Source organism: Diuraphis noxia, unplaced genomic scaffold (genome assembly GCF_037042655.1).
Source record: "Diuraphis noxia isolate RWA-SAM2 unplaced genomic scaffold, SU_Dnox_SAM2 contig0003, whole genome shotgun sequence".
Taxonomy (NCBI): domain Eukaryota; kingdom Metazoa; phylum Arthropoda; class Insecta; order Hemiptera; family Aphididae; genus Diuraphis; species Diuraphis noxia.
In genome coordinates this window covers 55,554,312-55,577,203 of record NW_028301713.1, presented here as the reverse complement: position 1 = coordinate 55,577,203, position 22,892 = coordinate 55,554,312, and the positions used below count along the sequence as shown (strand labels likewise).

Sequence of the window (22,892 nt, the reverse complement as noted above, 5' to 3'; positions counted from 1 at the left end):
AATAATATAATTGTGTTTAATACTTTATGACTATAAATTTTTATTTTACAGAACATGTAATTGAAAGGAGACAAGATGGCACACTGGCGACTGGTTTAAATGGATAACTAATACAATTTATTATGATGTGTAACATCTGTATTGAATATCTAATGGACCAAGTAATATTTAATATTTATGTGTATTGCTTAAATTGGACTGACCATATACCTAATTATTATTTTAGAATTTTGGTATTGAATACAAAAATAATTTTCCATAATCTACCTTAATTGAAACCAATCACTGAACAACATACAAAATACATAACAAACCAAATTGTTTGCAAATGTATCCACTGCATAAATATGTATACAACATTTATTTTCATCTCAGTTATACCAAAGTTATATTATCAGTTATTAAAGAACCAAAAATTTAATTTTGCATAATTATAGAAATTATTTTTTCGTCTAATATTTAAGTTTATTTTATTTTAATTATATTTTGGTCAAGCTATAAATTAATATTATTTTTTTTGTGTAATATAATATTATAATAATTTAATTTACCTAATTATTCTTCAAATTTTATATTTTAGATTAGCGGAGTAATTCATTTTTTGATTTTTTCCGTCTTACGACGTATTAGAGCAATAAAAATAATTGTATATTTTCTACTTCAGTATATTTTTTGGTATCAAAGTGGATCTAGTTGATATATGTTATATGAGTATAGAGAAGTGCCAAATGAGTAAGAAAGTCTGATACTCATCTACTTTTTCTTAACAATTGAGTAAAATAAAAACAATTGCAGACAACAAACATTTTTACGCAAAACAATTTTTATTATTTTGTAGTAGTTCATAAACAAATATTTATATTGATACTTGACATTTTTAATATTTTTTTTCCATCTTTTCAACCCTTTTTCTTATGCAATTATTCATAATTAAATTGAAGTCCAATCAAAAAATGCATTACATAGGTGCTTACTCTTATTGAGTACCTTAAAGTAAGTAGTACATGCTAAACTGAACATATACTATACATCAGTGTGAGTTATCCTCTTTTTATTTTTTAAATTAGTTAGAAATATCTTTGAAGTAATTATTGAATATTATTTACAACCTTATAAAAAGCTAAAACATTTTATACAGTTTTTTGACTGATAAAGAGAATATTTTCTTGATTGATACTTAATAAGGTTTGTTTTGTCCTTAAATCTATCAAGTTATTATTAAATAAATCAACAATAACTCAAGTAATATAGACACATATAATTATGTCACATAAAATATGCAATATTTAAATAAAATACGAAGTACCAAGTATGCTAAGTACTTTAAACAATGATTATCAATAGAACAACTTTGTGTAATATAACTAATTTTTCATATACTTTAGGTATAGTATAAGAATATATATTTTACATATATTATAATGGTTCATATATAAATTTAAAATTATATACTTAATGATGAATATTTGTGTTATAATTTCACATACAAATTTATTTAACTATTTTTTAAATATAAAAATAAATAAATAACATAAAATAAGTGTAGGCACCTACTTAAAAAAATAATAGATAACGTGAAGGTAACATAATATAGGTACATGTAGTTTAGCCAGGTAACTTTGGTCACCGCAACATGTATTACATATGTATTTTTCTTTTACAATATTTTATAATTTAATATTTATCATTAATAACAGTTAAAAATCCCAAATAGGTAAAACAATATAATTATTGGCTTAATATTGTTATACTGGCTTTAGTTAATAAGTGATTCAGGAACTGGAACCTTTTATATAATTTGATTTGCAGATCTGTCCCGATTTTGGATTAGTCATTCTCGCTTCTTTTGCTTTTAAAACTGGCATGATAAAAATTCTGATCATTTACAGTTAAAGGAAATGGACCTACTTAGGGCTCAACAGTGTTGTGGATTTTGTTAAAGTGAAGGTTCAACCTGTATTGGATCCATATTAAATGATGCAGTGGTGGTCTTACGAGGGGGAGAAGGGCGATAGGTGGCGCCCCATCTTTTGGGCTGTGTAAAAATATGATAGCAATAGGAAAAAATAAATGGGATATGCATGTAAATATTAAGTATGTGCAAAATATTTTCGCCTCCTCACTTGTAGCTGTTCAAGAACCTCCCTTGATATGACGAATAAATCTTTAAGGAACCGGCTCATTTCGGTTCAGTTCCGGTTCCTATTCACGAAATGGTGATCTGATAATGTAGCGATGAAATTGTTGACAAAGCAATAATAATTATGGGTAATAATAACATCAATCGGCTCAGATAATCGACACCGTCGGTCGGGTCCACGGATAGTAATGGTTCCGCGAACCTACACCGTTTCCCGATGGCAATTTAAGCTGTTGGTCATAGTGCGGAGTCGATTGGATCCTTTGCTGTACAGGATAAGGCGGCGCCGGTATCTGTTTGGGCAGCTCGCTAGACGTCACCGACAATTCGGCCAAACTCCAATGGCGGGTGGCAGACGCCGTGCTCGATGTCCCGCACAGACTTTGACACACTACCAACAGCACCAAGCTAAAGTGCACGGACGTACGTAGTCCACCGCGGTTTGTACGAGTAGCCAACGAAAAGGCCAACGCCATCATTTCGACGACATTCTGAAGAAAAAAAATAGTATAGTGTATATTATTAGTTTGTATAAATTAGGTAGGTATATATACTTCTACATTTTAATAATAAAATTCGTTTAATCTCTTGTTATATTGCATATATTTGTAATCTATAATATCTAACTAAGTTAAACCTAGCTACCAAAAAAAAAAATAATAATAATAATAATACCTTTCTAGAGTCCAACTATCCTAGCTATCGTCACTAATACTAATTATTAGGGCTAAGATTTATATGAATTTGCATATTTTTTTTCCTTTAGTCCAAATTGATTGGTTGTCAGATTTGTCCACGATTTGGCTTCTTCTCGTTTAAATAGAACCAATTTTTTTTTACATATTTTGGACATAATGCATATAATTGCATATTCATAGATTTTTTTAGAATTCGATATTTTTCAACTAACATTTTTAATTTTTATAAGTTATTGTTAATTTTAAATGATACTTCACGAAACCGACAGTTTTTGGTTTATCCATTGAATTTTCGTAAATGTATAGCATAAATACTACATATTTTATCTTTGGTCAGATGATATCCGTTCGTTACCTTATCGTTGGTCGGACGACCGGTAGAATTACTTACACATTGTTATTTGTTATACAGTAAGATAGAACAGAAAAATTGTATTGGCACGTCGTGTGTTGCGTAAATGTGCAGACGTTTATACTTAATAATTTGAATGGTTTTAAGTTTTAATAACAGTGTCCAGTATGCCGAAAGTTCAAAGTGAAAGTGCCAAGTTACGTCTAATTAAACTAATATTTAATGTAATAATATGAGCTAATAATAGGTAATAAAAAATTATGAATTATAATAAATAATACCTAATAAAAATTTGTTTTTGCATATTTTGGTAAATAAAATGCATATTTTACAATTTTTTATTGCATATAAATCCTAGCCCTACTAATTATACATTTATACGCTCATGGACTCACATAACTGTAACTACTTATAAGTTATAACTTTTATAATATTATTCATAAAATTACGATTGGCTCAGAATCTAAAATGTTTATATTACTTAGTGACTATAGTAATATTAGTAGGTATTTTTTATAGTTTATACTAAAACTATTACCTATAACTATATTATTACTATTATTAATATTATGGCTGTGTAGTAGACATTAGCTAACAATATATATATTAGGTAAGTTTACTTTTTTAAAGTTTGTATTGTTATATGATACACCATTTAGGTATATAGTAAATATACTAAAAAAGATAGGATCTAACCCTTCTCCCCTAGTTCCAGTACAGTAGATATATAGCTTGAAGTACCTATCTGCCTATACGTGACTATATATAAGTACTACCCTTAAATTCGTTCGATCTAAATGCAAACAAACAATAGTTTTAATCTACAATAAAAAAAAATATAGACTATGGATTACTTATTTAACTACGCAATTTGAATAAATTTAGATATTATTTGTAAAGGTAACTGGTGCTGTAACTTTGCCCTCAAAAATAAGTACATAGGTACACTCTACGTATTCCTACTAAAATAATGATATTTTGATGTATACCTATAGTAGTTTTTTTACAAACTATCTTATACTATATTATTTGAAATAAAATAAAAAATTAAAGCTTTAATGACCATTTGGTTTTCCCCAAAGAACAAAGATGTCATACGATAAAATGTATACAATTTTAATACAAATACATAGTCACCTATATCGGCTATATCATCATTGATTGTGTATTTATTTTAATCCATCAGTATACCTAACTACTTAAAATATTAAAAATCAATGGTCTTTAATTTTTGATATAAAATAAAAACTTTTAGCCGTATCTCATTTTTTTGTATTTTCAATTAGCTATACTATAAAGTGTGAAATTGATGACCGACATCCGTGTGACATCATATTATGTACAAAGGTACCTATATGCATTATTTTTTTTATAATTTGACTACGATGTTAAAAAATGAATGAAAAAATATTACCGGATATTAGACTAATTTTTACAGACGAAATTTTTTGAGGTTCCGCTATTTATCATACTTTTTTACCTTTTTAATGTAGTTTCCCGTCCAAGATTCCCCTGTTAACCTTACCTACCTGTTAGGTACTCACATATTATATATATTATATACATATTAATATATGATGACAACTAGAGGTATGGTTAAATTATACAACATATAGTTAAATAGTCGACTATAATATATAAATCCTTTTAGTGATGGCATATTGTCATAAAAATCCCATTATATAACAAAATATAAGTATACTAGATGACAACCTACTAACAACCTATTTCCAATAGATATTAAAAATTCCATACAAATATAGTACTAAGAACTGGAAAATTCAAGTATGTGCATAATATTTTCATATGTACTTATAGTATCAGTTTTATAATTTATATACAACTATTACTCAGATTTTAAACCTAAAAATTCAAATATAAATACAAAAATTAGGAAAATGCATCTAAATTAGTAAAAATTGACCTTTTCACCAATACATACCGAAAAATGGAAAGTTAAATTTGTTCTATTGAATTCTATATGTGATATAAATCAGATGCTTATAAAAACAAGCATTAGATTAAGCACTAGAAAAAGATGCAAATGAAAATCACATTCTTTTGATAAAATAATAATCGTAACAGTTTTATAATCGAATGAATATAAAATAATTTCAAACAGTTTAAACTTCATAAGTATTGACAAAACCTACTAGGTACCTAAAATTTATTAAAAATACTAAATTATTAAATTAAATTCATAAATTAAGAGAACAAAAGAAAAAATTAGTCTATAATATTATTAGATATTTTAATATGAATAGAAAATAAAATAACGATTGTGCATTGTTACTTAAATTTATTGTGTTTTTGTTGATACGAAAAGAAAGTTTATGGAATCCAATTTGTTTAGTCACATTAAAGGTTTTATATACAGCCCCTTTTTGTATATATATATATATTATATAGTGCCCACTGCCCTTCTAAATACCTCTAGATTTAAGACAATTTTGGAGTGAAAAAAAAATTAAAACACCGTCACTTTCGTTTTAATTTGGTCCTCACACGTACAATTGGTGAAAACGAATCGATAATTTGGTGTAAACTGAGCGAAAGACGTCCGAATTTCCCTTTCATGAGTAGAATGGTAAATATAATTGACAATATAATATAAAATAGGAACGATTCAACGATGACAATATCAGACATTCATCATATTATTTTATACAGTGCCACAGTGGTCACCCACACTAACGTAACACTGTTTTCATATACATGTTATATACACATATTATTATAAACAATGTATAGTGTTGTATTTGTAAGCAGCTTAGCTGCGTATTGTCCTGCATTGTCCACGTGACCACGTACGTCGAACATAGTGACAACATTTCGATTTCGATTTTATCTATATGCGAATTTATGAATGCAAATATATTATATATATGTACAGGCGTACAGCCATATTATAGGCATCGTGATATTATATCAGTGTGTGTGTGTGTGTGTGTGTGCTTGTTTATGCTTACACACACGTTTATATATTACACCTGAGTAGAATTTAAATAGAAAAAGTATGTGTGTATAGAAAAGGTTAGAGAAATTAAAATCAAAATGAATTTCACAAAAATACACTGTTATACCTACATGTATACTATAGTAGCTGTTCCTACTGCAACAGAGCTGAGTCACAGTATCATAGTTTAAACTGTAATTAGTTTAGAGGAATTTAAAATTTCACAATCGATTTTCTGCGATTTACTGGTATACCACAACGAATTTTTGATGACAATTTCATAGAAAATTATCCTGGTGAACGGATCAAAATATCAGATGACTATTGTAGCGGTTCAGCGGTCCAGAACCGCCGAGTCCGAGCGCAAACTATATTATATATAAATATAATATATAGGTATCTAAATCTAACCATAATAATATATTATTCTAAAGAGCTCTTTCGTCCGTCGAAATTGAGCCACCACAGGAACAATCAAAACAGCCGACGCTGCAGGTGCCGTCGGATGATAAAAATATCTATCGTCGGAAAACGATTAATCAATATCTACATTAAACATAAAATTTATTATACTAAAAGGATAACCGACGAATACATATTATGTTATTCATAAGTGTAATCTGGGGTCATCAACGTGTCCATTTTTTTTTAGTTATCTTCAATTTATTGTTTATCAACAAGGCAACAACAATAAGAATTAGTAAACGTTGTGCAGAAGTAAAAACCGTGTTTTGTATTATACCATGCTTTATGGCCACTATTTATTGAATAATAGAATATATTAGATTTTATTAAATTATGTGTATTTCGTACACAGTATAGACTATAAGTAAATATATCATATATCTTGACTTTGAAAAATTTTGAACAGTATAGGTATAGGTACTATAGGTACTATGATATATTGGAGGTAATAATATAATCATACTATATAACATTATACTATTACTATATATTATATTATTATGTTAATAATCGGCTATTGTATTTTATTCATACGCACAAATACTGAAATACACCATGTGTCATATTATACAGTTTATACATATATTATAAAAGCATCTAAAATAATAAGATAGGTACCTATACGCCATAAGTATTAATATTTATTAAACGGTATAAGTAATAATTTTTTTTTTTTGATAAATTTAAAGGTATGGTTTACGTTTTATTATAAACAGGCAATGATAAATATTATTATTCCTAACTTATTATATTGCCTATTGGTATCAAACTGTGTACAATTATGTATTCTCATTATATAAATTATAATGTAATCGTCTATATATTATAATATCATACATCTGTACTGACTGTACTTCATATTAATAATACTATCATAATTTTATTTTTGTAAGTTTAGTATACCTAATTATTATAGGTATTTATATACTATTTAATTATACATTTTGTTATATACTTTTCTCATAATTTCAAAACTTAACACTTAACACATTCTATCATTGTACATTTTGAACATTTGAACTCTAGGCACCCCATTACCCCACACAAACCTGTTCACCTGTTTTACTATTTTAGGGCGTATTAGGTATATCTTCTTAAGGAAAAAAATAAGAATAATTATGTAATGTGATAAATTAAAATTATAACTTAAGTTAAATTCTTAACTATTCTTAAAATAAAGTTATCTATATATATCTATACTTTCCTATATACAATCCAAACGTCTATAATAGTTATGTAAATTAATTACTAGTATTACTTTAATATCTATCTGACATCTGTATAAGTCATTTTTTATTGCGTAATTCTATATAATTATGTACCTACCTTTTACGTTTTTAGGTACATTATGTATATATTTATATTCAACCTAACCTTACGGAAATAAAACTTATAAATAGGCACCCAGCTTATACCTAGGCATCTGCTCAGAATCTATTAACGTGTATATTTATAAAAGATAATATGTTTTATATTCATAGAGTACTCTATGACTTAATTATATAATTTATAACATAAATAATTACATGGTAACCCATTTAGGTATTAACGAAATAACGGACGTTTTTATATTTTATATTTTTATTTGGTTATGGCGTATTTAATTCAAATGTTCGAATTTATGTATAGTTCAAATATTGGAGTATCGCTGATGTTTTTGGATCTATGTTATACAGTATCAATTGGACACAGGCCGTGTACAACACTAGCAATATATAATACGTAAATAGGATAAAAGTAAATGTTTTATAAATGTGTCATAAAAAATAGGTATATGGTAAACACTCGTTTGTCGTAAAAAATACTAGTCGAATTGAAGCAATTTTTAATATTATTTTATCAATATTAGGGTAATTTTATATTTATGTAAACTATTTTTAAGATTTTATTATTGCAGTTTTGAAGATATATAATAAAAATTACCCTATATAAGTCCATGGATCAATTCTATGATTTATTCACGTAATACAATAATAGTTGTTATCTATTTATAGTTATTTTTTTATATAGTTATCTAACTTTATTGCATAAACAACTAACGTACCAAGTAAATAGTGATCATTAATAATTGATTTTCAACCCAATTCATGTTGTAATTTTATATTTTTAAACTAAAGGAATTAAATAAAAAATAATTTATCTTATTTGTAGGTATAACATATAAAAAGTTTTTAATATTCATAAAAAGTAAGCTAAAATATAAAATGTACAATGCTGCACGATGTAGACATGAAGTATGTAACCAAGTTATTATTATTATGGCTCCTGTATAATGGGTCATGGTTTTTATTATTTGTATATGGTACATATAAACAAGTTAACTACACATGTACCAGGTACCTAATAAAAACAAATTAATTTACTTGTTGCACGATTATTTAAACTCAAAATTCTAATATTTTGAATCCTTGAAAAGTTCTTTATTATCTAGTATAAATTTAAAAACTAATAATAAAATCCTACTATACATATGTTAATCAGATTATTATATTAATTATTTTTATACGACTACAAATTTGAATTGCAATCGCGAATACAACACACACACGCATGCGCGTGCGCCATAGTTGTTACCCTGCATTGTGAAAACAGTACAAACTGGATACGTCACAACTGCGTATTTCACTCATCTGCCGCGTCGGTGCTCCGAGATCGGTTCTTGTATGCGTGTTGGACGATAATATTATATATATTATACAGGGTGATTTGAAATCACTCGTTCTGCTGCAACACTATATTATATAGAAAAACAAACGTAGTAGAATATTGTAAAAAACCCATCGAGGTTTAGACCTACCCCTTTTCCGAGCCCGTCAAAAAATGTGTCTTTTAATGTGTAGGCGTCTAACCGTCTCGGTATAATACACGCCGTACGCCTATATATTCCGAAACGACAAATAATTTTCATGGGCAAGTGGCAATTGGCTTGAATATTTGCACCATCAGCTGTTGAACATCGGCTTCGCCGTTTTTTGATGAGGTATATTTACGTTTTATACTTTCCTTAGCCTTTACCAACTCCTCTAATATATTACTTTCCTCCCTCATGAGTCATGATTGCGTTTTAAATGATATTCATTCACTAAAAACTTAAAACACCCTCTTATATAACTACATGCGTATCAAGCCCTAATCGGTAACGCCCGCTGTCACGTTCACTATCTTTACAAATGACTACAAACGCAAACCTATCACGATTCCAGCACACGGTACAAAATTGTTTGAATTGTATATACGTCATATCGCCCGAACAGTGTTCATTATAAATTTATAAACATGTTTTTAATTAGTTTCGTCTTGTTTGAACAATAATACTATTATATTAACGTTATCGCGTATCAGTTGTTTGGGTACTATTGAATAACTGAGCTAGATAGAATATATCTACTTTATTAAGCCTCCCCCTGGAAAAATATTCCTTTATTACCCCCTGCTGTTCTCCAATAACGTCGTCCATGATAAATATAGAGTTTGGCAATACTTTTCCGGGCGCGATGACTTTATCGTTCTCGAAAAACGTGAAAATGTTAATTCCATCAATACCATCAATAATACCCTTCAGTAATTTATATTTCGGTTGTTCCAGCGTTTTAAAGTATATGTAAATGTTTTCAAATCGAAGCCTGTTTTCATCGACGAGTAGAAAATATATCAAATTCGTCTTGCCGCAACCCGAACTCCCCAATACTACGAGCGTATCGTGTTTGGAAATAACTCGTCATGTCTATACTGTACTGTATCGGAGGTATCGATGTTATAAACTCGAAGTTTTTTCTTTTGCTCGATAAAACGCATTTTGCAAAGCAAACGTTACGCTATAAATACACATGTAATACTGTCTATGATAGTGTCACACGATGTCTCGCGTTCGTAAACGAAACACCAATAAGGGTTCTGGCCTTGTTAACTCAGTAATAAACCATTTACCGGTGGAATTACCATTTACCCGGTTATAGGTAAGTCGGTACATTACATTATTAATTCCTAACTAAATTTTGGGTTTGCATTTAGATTCGCCGGTCCTGGAACGAAATTAAAAGAAAGGCTGGCGCGTGGTGATCGAGGCGTAAACAGTTTGACGAGTTGGCTAGAGCTCATGATATCGCGTATGATAAAAGTAAATCACTAACTGATAGACACAAAGCTGATCAAATATTTGAAAATCAAGCTTGGGAAGTGTTTAAATCCAAAAACAGTGGTATTAAGGAAAAAGCCGCATCTTGGTTAGTTACTATATTACAGCTATGAAAGTCAAGCGCAAGATGGGAGCCGGTTGTGGTATAAATAAAGTCGAGTATAGTGTCTACAATATTATCAGTAATCAGTTGTACCTAACACAATCACTTTACCGACAAGTCGTTCTTCTCTCTCTCAAAGTGTTTTAAACATGGCTGGTTCAATCACGGATAATACGGCTATATACCAAGAAACCCTTTGCATATATTCCACCAACACCTCCTTCAGAGCTCACACAAGGGCATAGAAGGACTATGCAGGTATGTACAAAATTCAAAATGTATAATGATGATAATTTTTAGGGTAGCGTACAATAATTCGGGACCCTATTTCTTTCGCTCAGCTGTCCGTTCGTCTGTCACCATGCTGTATCTCATATTATATTATATCAAATCATATGTACCTACACGCACTGAATTAAATCTTTTTTTTTAAGGAACAAAAAAATATTGGCGATATGAAACTCAGTATTGACAATTATGAACGAAATCTAAATAATTCCAACGTAACCATGTATGTTAGTGCGAAGGGCCGAAGGCCTCTATAAAGATAGGCTATGATTTTATATATTGAGCTTTACAAAAAGTATTTGATAAAGGGGCTGCACCGTCTAACTTAATACACCAAAATAGATCTCAAATACAAACTTACAACATAACAATCGTCAATAGTTATAATAATACCATTCAGATAAAAAGCAAGCTTCGGCGTTTATAATTGAAAACAGCATTCACGAAACGTGGCATCGTTTTGTTGACGATTCGTCGCTACCACCTGCCAGCGGGCCAAGCCATATTACTACGGTTTCACAGGAAGAACCCAAAAATCTTCCAATTTAAATTGTTTTATTTTATAAACCAGCTATCAGTCAATTGAATTAACAAAATATGATTTGTAAATAAATAATTTTTATTTTATCTTTAAAGGTTTACAGTACAAGTTAGGGTAATATTGATGAAATAGATTTAGTTTAATATGTTTAATGTATATTATATAATAACCTAAATATTGTACCTATATAATATTTATAAATATTACCTTGACTTGTATTTTAAACCGTTAAAGATAAAATACTGTTAATGCTATACTTAATATTAATTCATTAAATGAAAATATGATGAATCATCTACCTATTATAATAATAACTTGTAATTCTGGCATGTGAAATATTAAAATTTAAAAGACGTAATGATATTTGTTTGTACATTATAGTATACGACTGAAAACACGCTGCTCGATTATTGGTAATTGCAGGATTGGGTGGAAATTGATTTTCAATGTACTTATTTAAGTAATAATAGCATTTTAAGCCATGAATTGCTAAAATATTTCATATCTACTTACCGCGTTAAAATAAGATTAATCCAGTTAAAACAACTAGATAGCGTATTCGAACAATAATATATTATTGTTAGTATATTTATTTAAATTTACAAAGTAGAGCAATTTTGAACATAACGCGTAATATAATTTAAAACGAAATAAATAAAAATATAACAAGCAAATGTTTGATATTCCTAATAAAATAATAAATACTATGAATATTAAAAGACATAACGATATTCATTTGTGTACTGTATAGTTTATGATTGGAGGTGTACTGAACTACTGACGACTGACCGATAATTGATAATTTTAGGATTATAGACGATTATTGATTTCTGATATAGGTAAATGAAAATATGAAAATATAATGAATCATCTACTATAATAATAGTTTGCTATATCATGTATAATATATGATATGATATGATACTATTTATCTATTATTTTAGTTTTGACCACTTTTAATTTTCGGGGGGGGGGGGCACGTAACACGTGCTGGAGAAAGCCACGGCACAGCATGGCATGGAGGGGGAATGGCAGCGCAAGGCATTGACTCGCATCGACAAGGGACTAGGACACTAGGTGCTAGAACCGCTAAAATTATACTACTCAAGACTTACAATATGATATCCAATGTTGTGACATTTATTAAACATTTTATAAATTTGGATTTTTTAAGGACTTGTATATTTTATTTGAAGGTGAAACAACTTTCTAATTAAAATAATAATAAACTTAAATGGTATAATAAAGAATACAAAACATATTTAATTGTAGATAGGACTGTATAGTAGAAATTTGTATGATAAATGTTAAGTGTAGGTAATACATTTTATGTAAATTATACTAAACATAAATATATTCATAAAAGCTATTTAAAAAGTCAAGTTAAATACTTAAAAAATTAATCAATTGCAACCAATATGTAAAACCTTTCACTTAGTCTATATATAAGTAGGTATAAAATACGATATACCTAAATACCTAAGTATGTGAGTATATACTTACCTTATAAGTAATAAATAACAAAAAATAAGGATCAATTAGGGTTTAAGATTTTTAAATTTTGGCAGAATGAGCAATCAAGAAATATAATATACCTACTATTACAATTAAATGTATTATACTTAATGAAAAATACAGTGACATTTACATGTATAATTATGTTCGAACTGTATATCAATTTATTAATATACATACTACTTATATATAGGTGTAGAGTTACAGGCTTACAGTCCGGTGATAAAAATGTTTAATAGTAAAAACTTTAAAAATTAAATAAAATAAAATTATAAAATTTTATATTAGTTTTATATAGGTACAAAGTAATTATATTAACTTCACTTTTAATGTTGTATTATCTAAAAAAAAATATTTGTTAAAACTGTAAATACTGTAACCCAAATTAAATTGTAACTATAATGGCTATAGTTGCCGAGTTTATAAGATCAATAAAAAGAAAAAAATTATTTGACCTATAATTCTTTATCCTTATATTTGTCTAAGAAATTATTTAGTAGGTGCTATTTATAATTTTTAACTGACATCTTATATTTTAAATAAATTAACCACTACTAAATTTGTGTAATGCCACAATATCCACTTAGGGTACCTTAACTTAAAATACTGTAAGTATTTATCTATTATCCAATTAATAACTTATTAACAAGTGGAAAATTAAAATTAAATTTAAAAACACGTGTAGTATATAGAATATAGTTTAATAATAGTAATAGTAATAATTCATCATTATTAAAGAGTCTAGACTTATTATGGACTATAATAAATCGGCAATCGCTGATGTACTGATTAGTGATTACCTATGCTATAGTTATCTGGTAGGTACTGAAGTTGTAATATGTAAGTAAAATAAAATAACTAGAAAATGTATAAATGTAATATACCAACCTACTTAAGTGTACCTAATCTACACGGTAAACGTCTTAAAATTAAATAATTCAAATAACAGAATAAGTATTATGGTTATAGTCACGTACCTGCAGATACTTCACAATATAACAGAACATTTGAATAATGGCATTTAAGAACTATAATTATTAATTTATCATTCCACTATACTTATACTTATGACATCCGAACTGTTGTAAATTTTGATTTAAATTTAAAATGTACTGTGTCTTATATATATTTGGTTTGTGAAATCTATATAATCATCGTAGGTACAAAATTAAATTGTATATTAAAAATAGTATTTAGTGAAGATATCAATATCATATATTATTATATTTTGAAAAACACCGGTCAGTTGCGCGAGGAAAAACAAGTCTGTACGAGAACAGCGTTCAAAGCATGACTGATTCACGTTAGCGTGATCACGATGTAGTTCAGTCAGTTCAGAGGCGGTGTTCCTTTTACTCTAGTTTGCAAACGCGTTGACTTCCCCCATACGTATATACATTATTATTTTTAATACTACACACACAAACAAACAAAAGTAGTATATCACGAGTTCGCAATAATAATTGTTCACGTTTTAGCCACCGCCGCCAATGCCAGCTGGCTGCAGTTATTACATCCTCACGTAACATTCTACATTAGAATTTAATATAGAATATATATTACAATTTATAATATTGTACAACAAAATAGAATTAAGCACGCTATTTAGGTACGCAATATTACATTTAACATAGGTAAGCACCTATATTGGTATTATTATCCAAAAATGGCTTGCGGCGCATGTTTAATTCGAAAACAATAAATAAACGGTACCTACGTAAATGTGGATGAAAATATTTAAGTGCTGAAGATTGGATGTATTTTATATTTTGTGAAATTATTGTTGTTTGTTTCGTATACTTTTAGTCGATTTAAATTAATTATTCACTCCTGCAATTATTACAATAATCAATATTTATATTCATATTCATCTAGGGGAGGCAAGACGGAGAAACTGCCCCCTTAAATATTTTGCTGAGTGGGTAATAGTGTCTTTTTGCCCCCCTATCATAGTTCTAAGTTAACTTTATTTTAACAAAAAATATACTATAGCAGTATAGCATTGTATATTAATCATGGCTAAACAAATTTTATTTAGCCATGATATTATTTTTCAGTATAAAAGGAAATAAACCACAAATCAGTATGATTTATTTATTGAGAGGGATAAAGCCAATTTTTTTTATACCTACCTTATAAATTTAGTTTTATCACAGACTGCCCCCCAAGATTTTACCTCAGATTACGCCTATGTATATATATTAAATATGCTATATATATATATATATATATATATATATTATGTGTCTAGTATTTACCTATATTCACATGTACCTACATTATACCTACAATCTACATATATGTTTCGATTATCGTTTTGTTTCAATGTTATGTTTAAAAAAAAAAATCAATCAAAGAATTAAATTCAAATATCAAACTAGTTGATTATATATACTAGAGTTGGAAAACAGCTATCAAACAAGGTATAGTTATAGGTATTGTATGGTGTAGGAGTGTAAGCATATGCATAGGTAATATTAGGTATTACATTTTAAAGCTGATTTATATTTATATACATTGTATAATGTAGATACTTATAGACTATGTAGTTCGTAATTCGTACCTCCATAGTTTGAGTTCCAATAAGCAGGTACCTATTAGAGGTTATCTGGTTATCCTTGTGCTCCGGCATCAGGCCCATATTGTGCATAGGGCACACAATAATGTACCTGTAATAGTATATAATGTACCTTGTAACTATACGGCAATACTATTACTATACCTACCTTATGTCACAAAACATCTTACAATTTCTCACAATATTTCAGCATCAGTCCCAAATACTGAATTATTTATCTTTAAACCGAGATGGATTCTTACTTATAAGAAAACCCTAAACTTCCTCTTCATTCTCAGTAGCATTTCTATTTCTATGTATTCTATATATGTTTTCTTTTTATCTCATTGCAATATACCTACATATTTCCATATATATATATATATAGGTATATACAATATACATATACCATACCTATACTTATGATAACGGTAATATCATTTTAAACTACACACTACTTTTTATACAATATAATAAGTGTAACATATATACATTTTCAATGATAGGAATTGTTATTTATGGGATTTAATTTTAATGTAGGTTAACAAAAAATATTTTATGCATAGGTGCCTATTATTTTATGATTTTAAAATATTGTTTAAGTACATTTTTTTTTCTAAACAAAAAACATTTCGTATATAACTATACAATTTGTTATAAAAATCATCCCATATGAATGTTTTTTTATTGTTGTTAGTTTTTAAATATTAGTTATTAATTTTATGACAATAGATAATATATACAGTATATGGGAAAAAATGTGAATTACGCGGATATTTGATTTTTTTGTGACTAAAATCGTACAGGAATTTCATTGTATTTTGAAGGTTAGTGAAACATATTATTACATATTATATTGTGTTAAGTTTAATGAGTATATGACTGTAAAAGGTAAGTATTAAAGTAATAAAGTAGGTATACATTTTAAATTCTATAGATTAAATAAATCCAGTTTATTTAACATTAATGGTATAAATATAAATGATACAAACACAAATAAACGTGAAATAACAATAATTATTGTCATTGATTTGTACGTAAATTTAATTACTAACACAATAATTATTTAGTTATATTATGAATGCAATAACTGGACAGGATACAAATACCGGTTAATAGATAGTAGAGCTCGTCTCGCTTCGCTAGACATAGGATAGTGATGTATACCTATCCATTATTATTCAGTATTGCAATATCATAAATCATAGTTTAAAAAAATGGTTCAAAGCGGAGTTTGAATTATTTTAGAATTACAATAGTAATAACATTAATAACTAATAGAAATCGTTAACATTCCTAAGTACCTATACCTAACTCGTGGAATTTTTAAGTTACAGCCTTTAAAATATGTAAATTAATAAATATATTTAATATTTCAATACAATATTTAAATTCTGTTTAAATACCCATTATCTTAAGGGTTTAGGACTACCTAAAAGAAAATAGCCAGCAATTAGGTTGGTATAATTATGGCATAAGCCTAAGATGTTTCAAAATGTTTTTTAAAGTTTTTCCTTTGTGTGTTACCAATTGGATAAAAAAAATTCCAATAGATAAAAAATAAGCAGACATGCATACAATTTAAAACATACTTTTAAACTAAAAAAATAATAGCAAATAACATTAATTAAAATAAAAAAGAACCAATGTATTTCTAAGATTAATATAATCAAAATTATATTTTAGTAAATAGTCAATAGATTGTATTCATTTTAAAGAAAAGTATAATTACATACTTTTAAACATATCAACACTGGACATAAATATAAAATGTATCTCTTAATTTTTAAATTACTTTGATAATTGTGTTTAAAAATAAAGTTGATAATACTTCAACTCAAATACTTAACCCGCAAAATCTCCTCTATGTCTCTATCGTATGGTTATAAGTTTAAATCATAAGATTGATCTACTCATATTACAGATACTGCAGTACCTTAAATGATAATACTCGTATTATATTAATATACGATGAGTCTTCATCACAAAAATCTAGTGAAAACATAATCTTTATTTTTTGTTTTTAAAATAGTAGGCTAAGAATGATGTTGAATAGGTATAGGTCGTAAGTGCATTATTGTAGAATGTAGGTATTTTATGTAATATTGCATAATATTGATTAATCAAAAATGTACAAATATAATCATAGCTAAAACTAAAATAAAACTATATGTAGAGATAGAATGATAAGTTTATTCGTATGATGATATTATTTAAGTATCTGTATAATTTAAATATTGTATCCTTGAGTTTAATATTTGTGTGGTCATTTAATATTATGCGGGAGTGGTTTGTTTAGTAAATGTATATTTAAATTAAATTTGAGAGAACTGTGTATAAAATTGTAGGCGTTCATTACATCACAACAATCATTACTGTACGGCGTACATGCTATACGTATATATGTATTGTGTATAAGGTACACACAATATACACATATAATATACATTATATATTTAACGCTTCCATTATTTTAAAATGTTTCATAATAAAAAAATCTATTAATTTCTTATGCATCATTTATAGTCAATCCTAGATCAATTTCACTGTACTTTATATTATGTTGTACGATTGCGCGATGACTAACGAATTTAGGTTATAGGTACAAATAGTTTTTGGAAAGAATATAGGTTTAATAGGTGTTATTGCTCAAAATGCATGATTGTACCCAAGTACATGAAATCTTATTAGTTGATAAATCATATTTCAATATTTCAAACATGCGAACTATAATCATCATATTATATTTTAGATTATATAATTTTAAAAAATACTACGAGGATTTGCATAGATAATTAGGTATACGAGATAACTCATTGCAGAGAACATATGTAATTCTACGATATAATCTTAGCTTAAACTTTTAAATTAAATTTATTTGACGTAATTAATGATGTATTATTATATTTTCATATTCTGTTTATGCGCATAGGTACCTGCGCAAAGCTACTGTAACCATCTTCCGACGTATCGTGTAAATCTTATCATTGCCAATAATATAATAATTGAATTGTTTTTGTATTAAAAACTTGATAATATACATTATATGATATGTCTGCAATCACGAGTGTTTAGTATGTTATTTATTATATCAATTAAGTTATTTTGTTATATAAGTATATGAATATATGAGTTATGACATTGAATGCGTTAAGATTTTAAATCCGTTTCACTGGGTTTTTGGCATTCTTTAGCTTTGCAATCGATAATAATTAATATTCGTACAATTACAATCAATAGTTGTTTTTTATTATAAAATAAATAGTTATTATTGTTTTTAAAATTGCGACCATAATAAAAGTAGTTATATATTTCTACGTAAATGTACAATATTGTGTTTAATACTTTAATTTCAGGGTCTTATTACTCTTATTGTAGGTATACTTGGTATAGTAATAAAAGCGTGTCTGCATCATGAGTGGTAAGTACTCGTAGTAGCCTAAATGCATTAACGTAATGTTAGGTTCAATTTAAATGCAGATCACGATATTTTTACCCTATAATGATAGTTGCGAAAATGACGAAAACAAACAATGAACTGAAACTAGAGCAAACACAATTGGACGGACGGACAGACAGTGCGGGAGAGAGTGCATAAACGAAATAATAATTGGACTACGTTTTGTATACATTGTGTGAAACTAGTAATTTCCCCTTCTATCATCGAGAGAACAACTGATTTTACAACGCATGATGACTTATAAGAATGTACAGAAATTTAAATGGCATTTGCTGATAATTTGATGTCTCAAAACGATTTATAAAATAATACGAATAATAATAATATATCCATATTATCTAACGTTATACAAATATAACATAATATAAAGAAGGTATTGTATATTCGTATCAATACATAATTTCGCATTAAAGATATATAATACGTCACAAGCAAACATAGCAATATATAGTCATATAGATGTATCATGTATATTGTGTATTATACTTTAAGTATACTTTCGTTTAAGTATATTATTAAAACAATAATATATAATATATAACTGTTTAAGTCAATCCAATTCTGTTCATATTATATATGTAACTCTACTATATTTATAATATCTACTGTACACTAATACAACGTTGGGAAGATAAAACACTTTAGAGTTGAGTGCACATATATAATATATTATAATATGTATCTACTTACTATTATAATGTGAACTACGTCTGACTGTCATAGAAAATGTTCACACGTTCACTTTTATTTCGTCTGACACGCATTCTTGTTTCTTATAATATTAGGTATAGTTAGGTAGCATGCATAGCCAAAAATCATGCATTAATTCACTCGCGTCGCCAAGAATCGTGATCCGTATATTGCATAATAATAGGAAAATAAACCAAGAAAAAATAAATTATATATATATTTTTTATTTACGATACAAGAAACGTGATAGAAGTCAATTTTTTATAAATCAACTTTGTAATATACATATATAGGACAAGTATTATATAAAGTCAAAATACTTGATTTTATAACTTAATTTTTATCCAAGTCACACACCATGTCTAGACATTACTGAACTCATGATATATGTATGGAAATCTGCTAAATTTTGCGTTTTTCGTTGGTTTCGGTTGCCACAGTGGATCTTGGGATAAGTCTCGAAGTTTCTCGGCCACGAACTATTAGTTCCTGGGACGTTACTGGATCTCCGATTACCGATCTTGACCTTGAGTAAGATAGTGCTGGAGGATCTCTGTCTACGTAATCGGCTGGGTAATAAATAGTTCTCGGAGCAGAAACCATATTAATCCTAGTTCTCCGAGGAATATCGATTAAACTATTCCTATTCCTATGGTTAGAACCCCTGAAAAAATGTTTATTATTAGAATGTTATATCGTATGCAACATTTTAATTGAAAATAAATCAGAAAAAAATATGTGGTTAAATACATTCCTATGATAAATAAAAAAATACGCATTTAAAATATAATAAATATATTTTATTCGGTTTTCATTTGATAACATTATTTTGTTTAAGTTGTTTTAGTCGTGTATAATTCACAACCTTAAATGTGAGAAAAAGTATGTAGTTCAACGTGGAAATAAATTGCTAAACTACAGAACATAGTATTGACAAAGTAGGTAAAAATCATATTAAAATAATGTATTGTATTGAAATGAAAGGTTTATTTTATTTACCTCTCTCTTATAAAACTATTGTGACAAATATTTTTTAATAATTTATTTTTTATTTTTTATTATTTAAATATTTTTCTACAGTAACAAAAATGATTTGACAAAATCATATGGTCTCTCTATATCAACTGGGAAGTGGACACAAATAGGTACATATTTTAGGTTATTTTTAAAAATTGTCAAACTTTTTCGAAAAATATATAAGACAACAAATTTTTGTTAATAGTCGTTCATATTTCTAATTTTAAGTAGGTACTTAATAAAGGTAATATATTTTTAAATAAACATTTTTTTTACACATGGATTTTCATATTTGTTTAATTTTATGGTATATTTACAAAACAGACTTTAATATTATTTTTGATCACAATTTACAGTACAATTATGGGATTTATATTAATTCAAAACCGGTATTTAGAGAGACAAATATTATGGTGTCCAATACATTTTTAGTATTTTCTTATACAATTTTTTAAATCTGATTTTTGTAAATTATTTCAGAATTGAATTTTTTATGTTCAAATATTTAATGATTTTAAATTCTGCTTGAAGTGAATCATCAGTGAATCAAATGCTTAATTACTATGAAATAATCTAGTATATATACAGAGTGATTTCCCAGCCATGCTCATTCTTTTTTCTTTAATAACGGAGTTATTCAAAATCCAGATTTTTGGAAATTTTAAGTATACTTAAAGATGATATTTTTAAATTCGTGGTATTTTTAGATTTATTGTACTATTTAAGGAACATTCTATGGAGATATAAATTTGTGTAAATTATATTCATTAATATCAATCTATTAACAATGATAATTTGTGAACATGGTCCAAGTATAATAAATACTAGTTCCAATATTTTAAGTCTATTTTATATTCAAGCAAAACCATATTTGAGGTCTATTATCCTTAGTACAAAAATGTTAATAACTAAGAAACTTATCATTTAAATTTTGAATTAGGTACATAAAAATGTTCAACACATTATCAAACGAATAATTAACAGTAAAAAGGTGGGGGTGAGATCTGATTTGATAAATCACAAGTACATGTCACACCTACCTACTCTATGGAGTCTATTTAGTACCTATATAGGCTATAAACATAACCTACATACAACTTAATGCTTCGTTGTAAATGGGCCACTTATATTGTCATAAATCAAATATAAGATAAAATTTAAATATTAAATTACCTGATTGTGTTGTCAACATAATCATAATTACGATCAACGTATTCCTGAGTTAATAAAGGATCTGAGTCATATACATTGTTCAAATTGTTTACAATTCGGTTTCTTGGATAAGATCTCCCGTAACCATTCCGATCGAGAACAGATGATCTAAGTCGTGAAGGTCCATAACTATCTCCTAAACCGTAAGCTTGAAGGATTTGACTTATTACTTCACCACCAGGATAGAATTCGCTGTTAGCATCCATTTCCAGCCATGTAGGATTTATATAACGGTTTATCTGTCCATCAGCAGTTATGATCATTGTAGTTATAACAAGCTAAAACATAATTATTAACAGTATTTATTAATATAATATTGAGCAAATGATTTTAATTTTTGTTTTAAAAAATATTACCATGTGAAACATTGGTAATGAGTCCATCATAATTTTCTTTAGAACGAGCTAATTCTTTGAATAAAACTATGTGAATGCCTATCATTACATCGTAACCTACCTCTATATATAAAATGAAATAAAATATAAATTATTGTGATCATTTACCTGTGACAAAACGTGATGTATTAAATTAGTTTAGATATATGGCCATCGATCACTGATGTCTGATTAACCGTAAGGTCATGTTGTGGTTTTATATGTACCCATGATGACAACGCCAACAACAAAAAACCGTTTGAAAATTGGCCTATATAAATTATTAATTTAGATGTTTTGTTTGTATTACACTTCATATAAAATGCTTTAAGCCACTATTTAACCTTCAGTTAAAGGACAGCATTTATTTTAATTATTGACCATCGAAT

The 22,892-nt window shown here is 27.5% G+C and overlaps 2 protein-coding genes across 2 annotated transcripts; both read right to left on the bottom strand.

Annotated features, from left to right (window-relative positions):
• Positions 1 to 805: 805 nt before the first annotated feature.
• Positions 806 to 14,511, bottom strand: LOC107165482 (uncharacterized). The gene is made up of 2 exons (XM_015513733.2): positions 14,171 to 14,511; positions 806 to 2,631 (listed from the first exon to the last, which is right to left on the bottom strand). Exons 1-2 carry the CDS (start codon positions 14,198 to 14,200, stop codon positions 2,290 to 2,292), a joined length of 372 nt encoding a protein of 123 aa, XP_015369219.1. The 5' UTR covers positions 14,201 to 14,511; the 3' UTR covers positions 806 to 2,289.
• Positions 14,512 to 20,104: 5,593 nt separating this feature from the next.
• Positions 20,105 to 22,640, bottom strand: LOC107165484 (uncharacterized). The gene is made up of 3 exons (XM_015513734.2): positions 22,486 to 22,640; positions 22,091 to 22,407; positions 20,105 to 20,564 (listed from the first exon to the last, which is right to left on the bottom strand). The coding sequence occupies exons 1-3, from the start codon at positions 22,513 to 22,515 to the stop codon at positions 20,303 to 20,305; spliced, it is 609 nt and encodes a 202-aa protein (XP_015369220.1). The 5' UTR covers positions 22,516 to 22,640; the 3' UTR covers positions 20,105 to 20,302.
• Between the last annotated feature and the right edge of the window lie 252 nt (positions 22,641 to 22,892).

Bases quoted from the DNA above. Each gene is read 5' to 3' on its own strand.
- LOC107165482 (XM_015513733.2), bottom strand. From the start codon at position 14,200: ATGTTCTGTTATATTGTGAAGTATCTGCAG. The intron at 2,632-14,170 runs GTACGTGACTAT...TTTTTTCTTCAG, and splicing joins ATATTGTGAAGTATCTGCAG to AATGTCGTCGAAATGATGGC.
- LOC107165484 (XM_015513734.2), bottom strand. From the start codon at position 22,515: ATGATGGACTCATTACCAATGTTTCACATG. The intron at 22,408-22,485 runs GTAATATTTTTT...ATTATGTTTTAG, and splicing joins CATTACCAATGTTTCACATG to CTTGTTATAACTACAATGAT. The intron at 20,565-22,090 runs GTAATTTAATAT...ACATTTTTTCAG, and splicing joins TATGTTGACAACACAATCAG to GGGTTCTAACCATAGGAATA.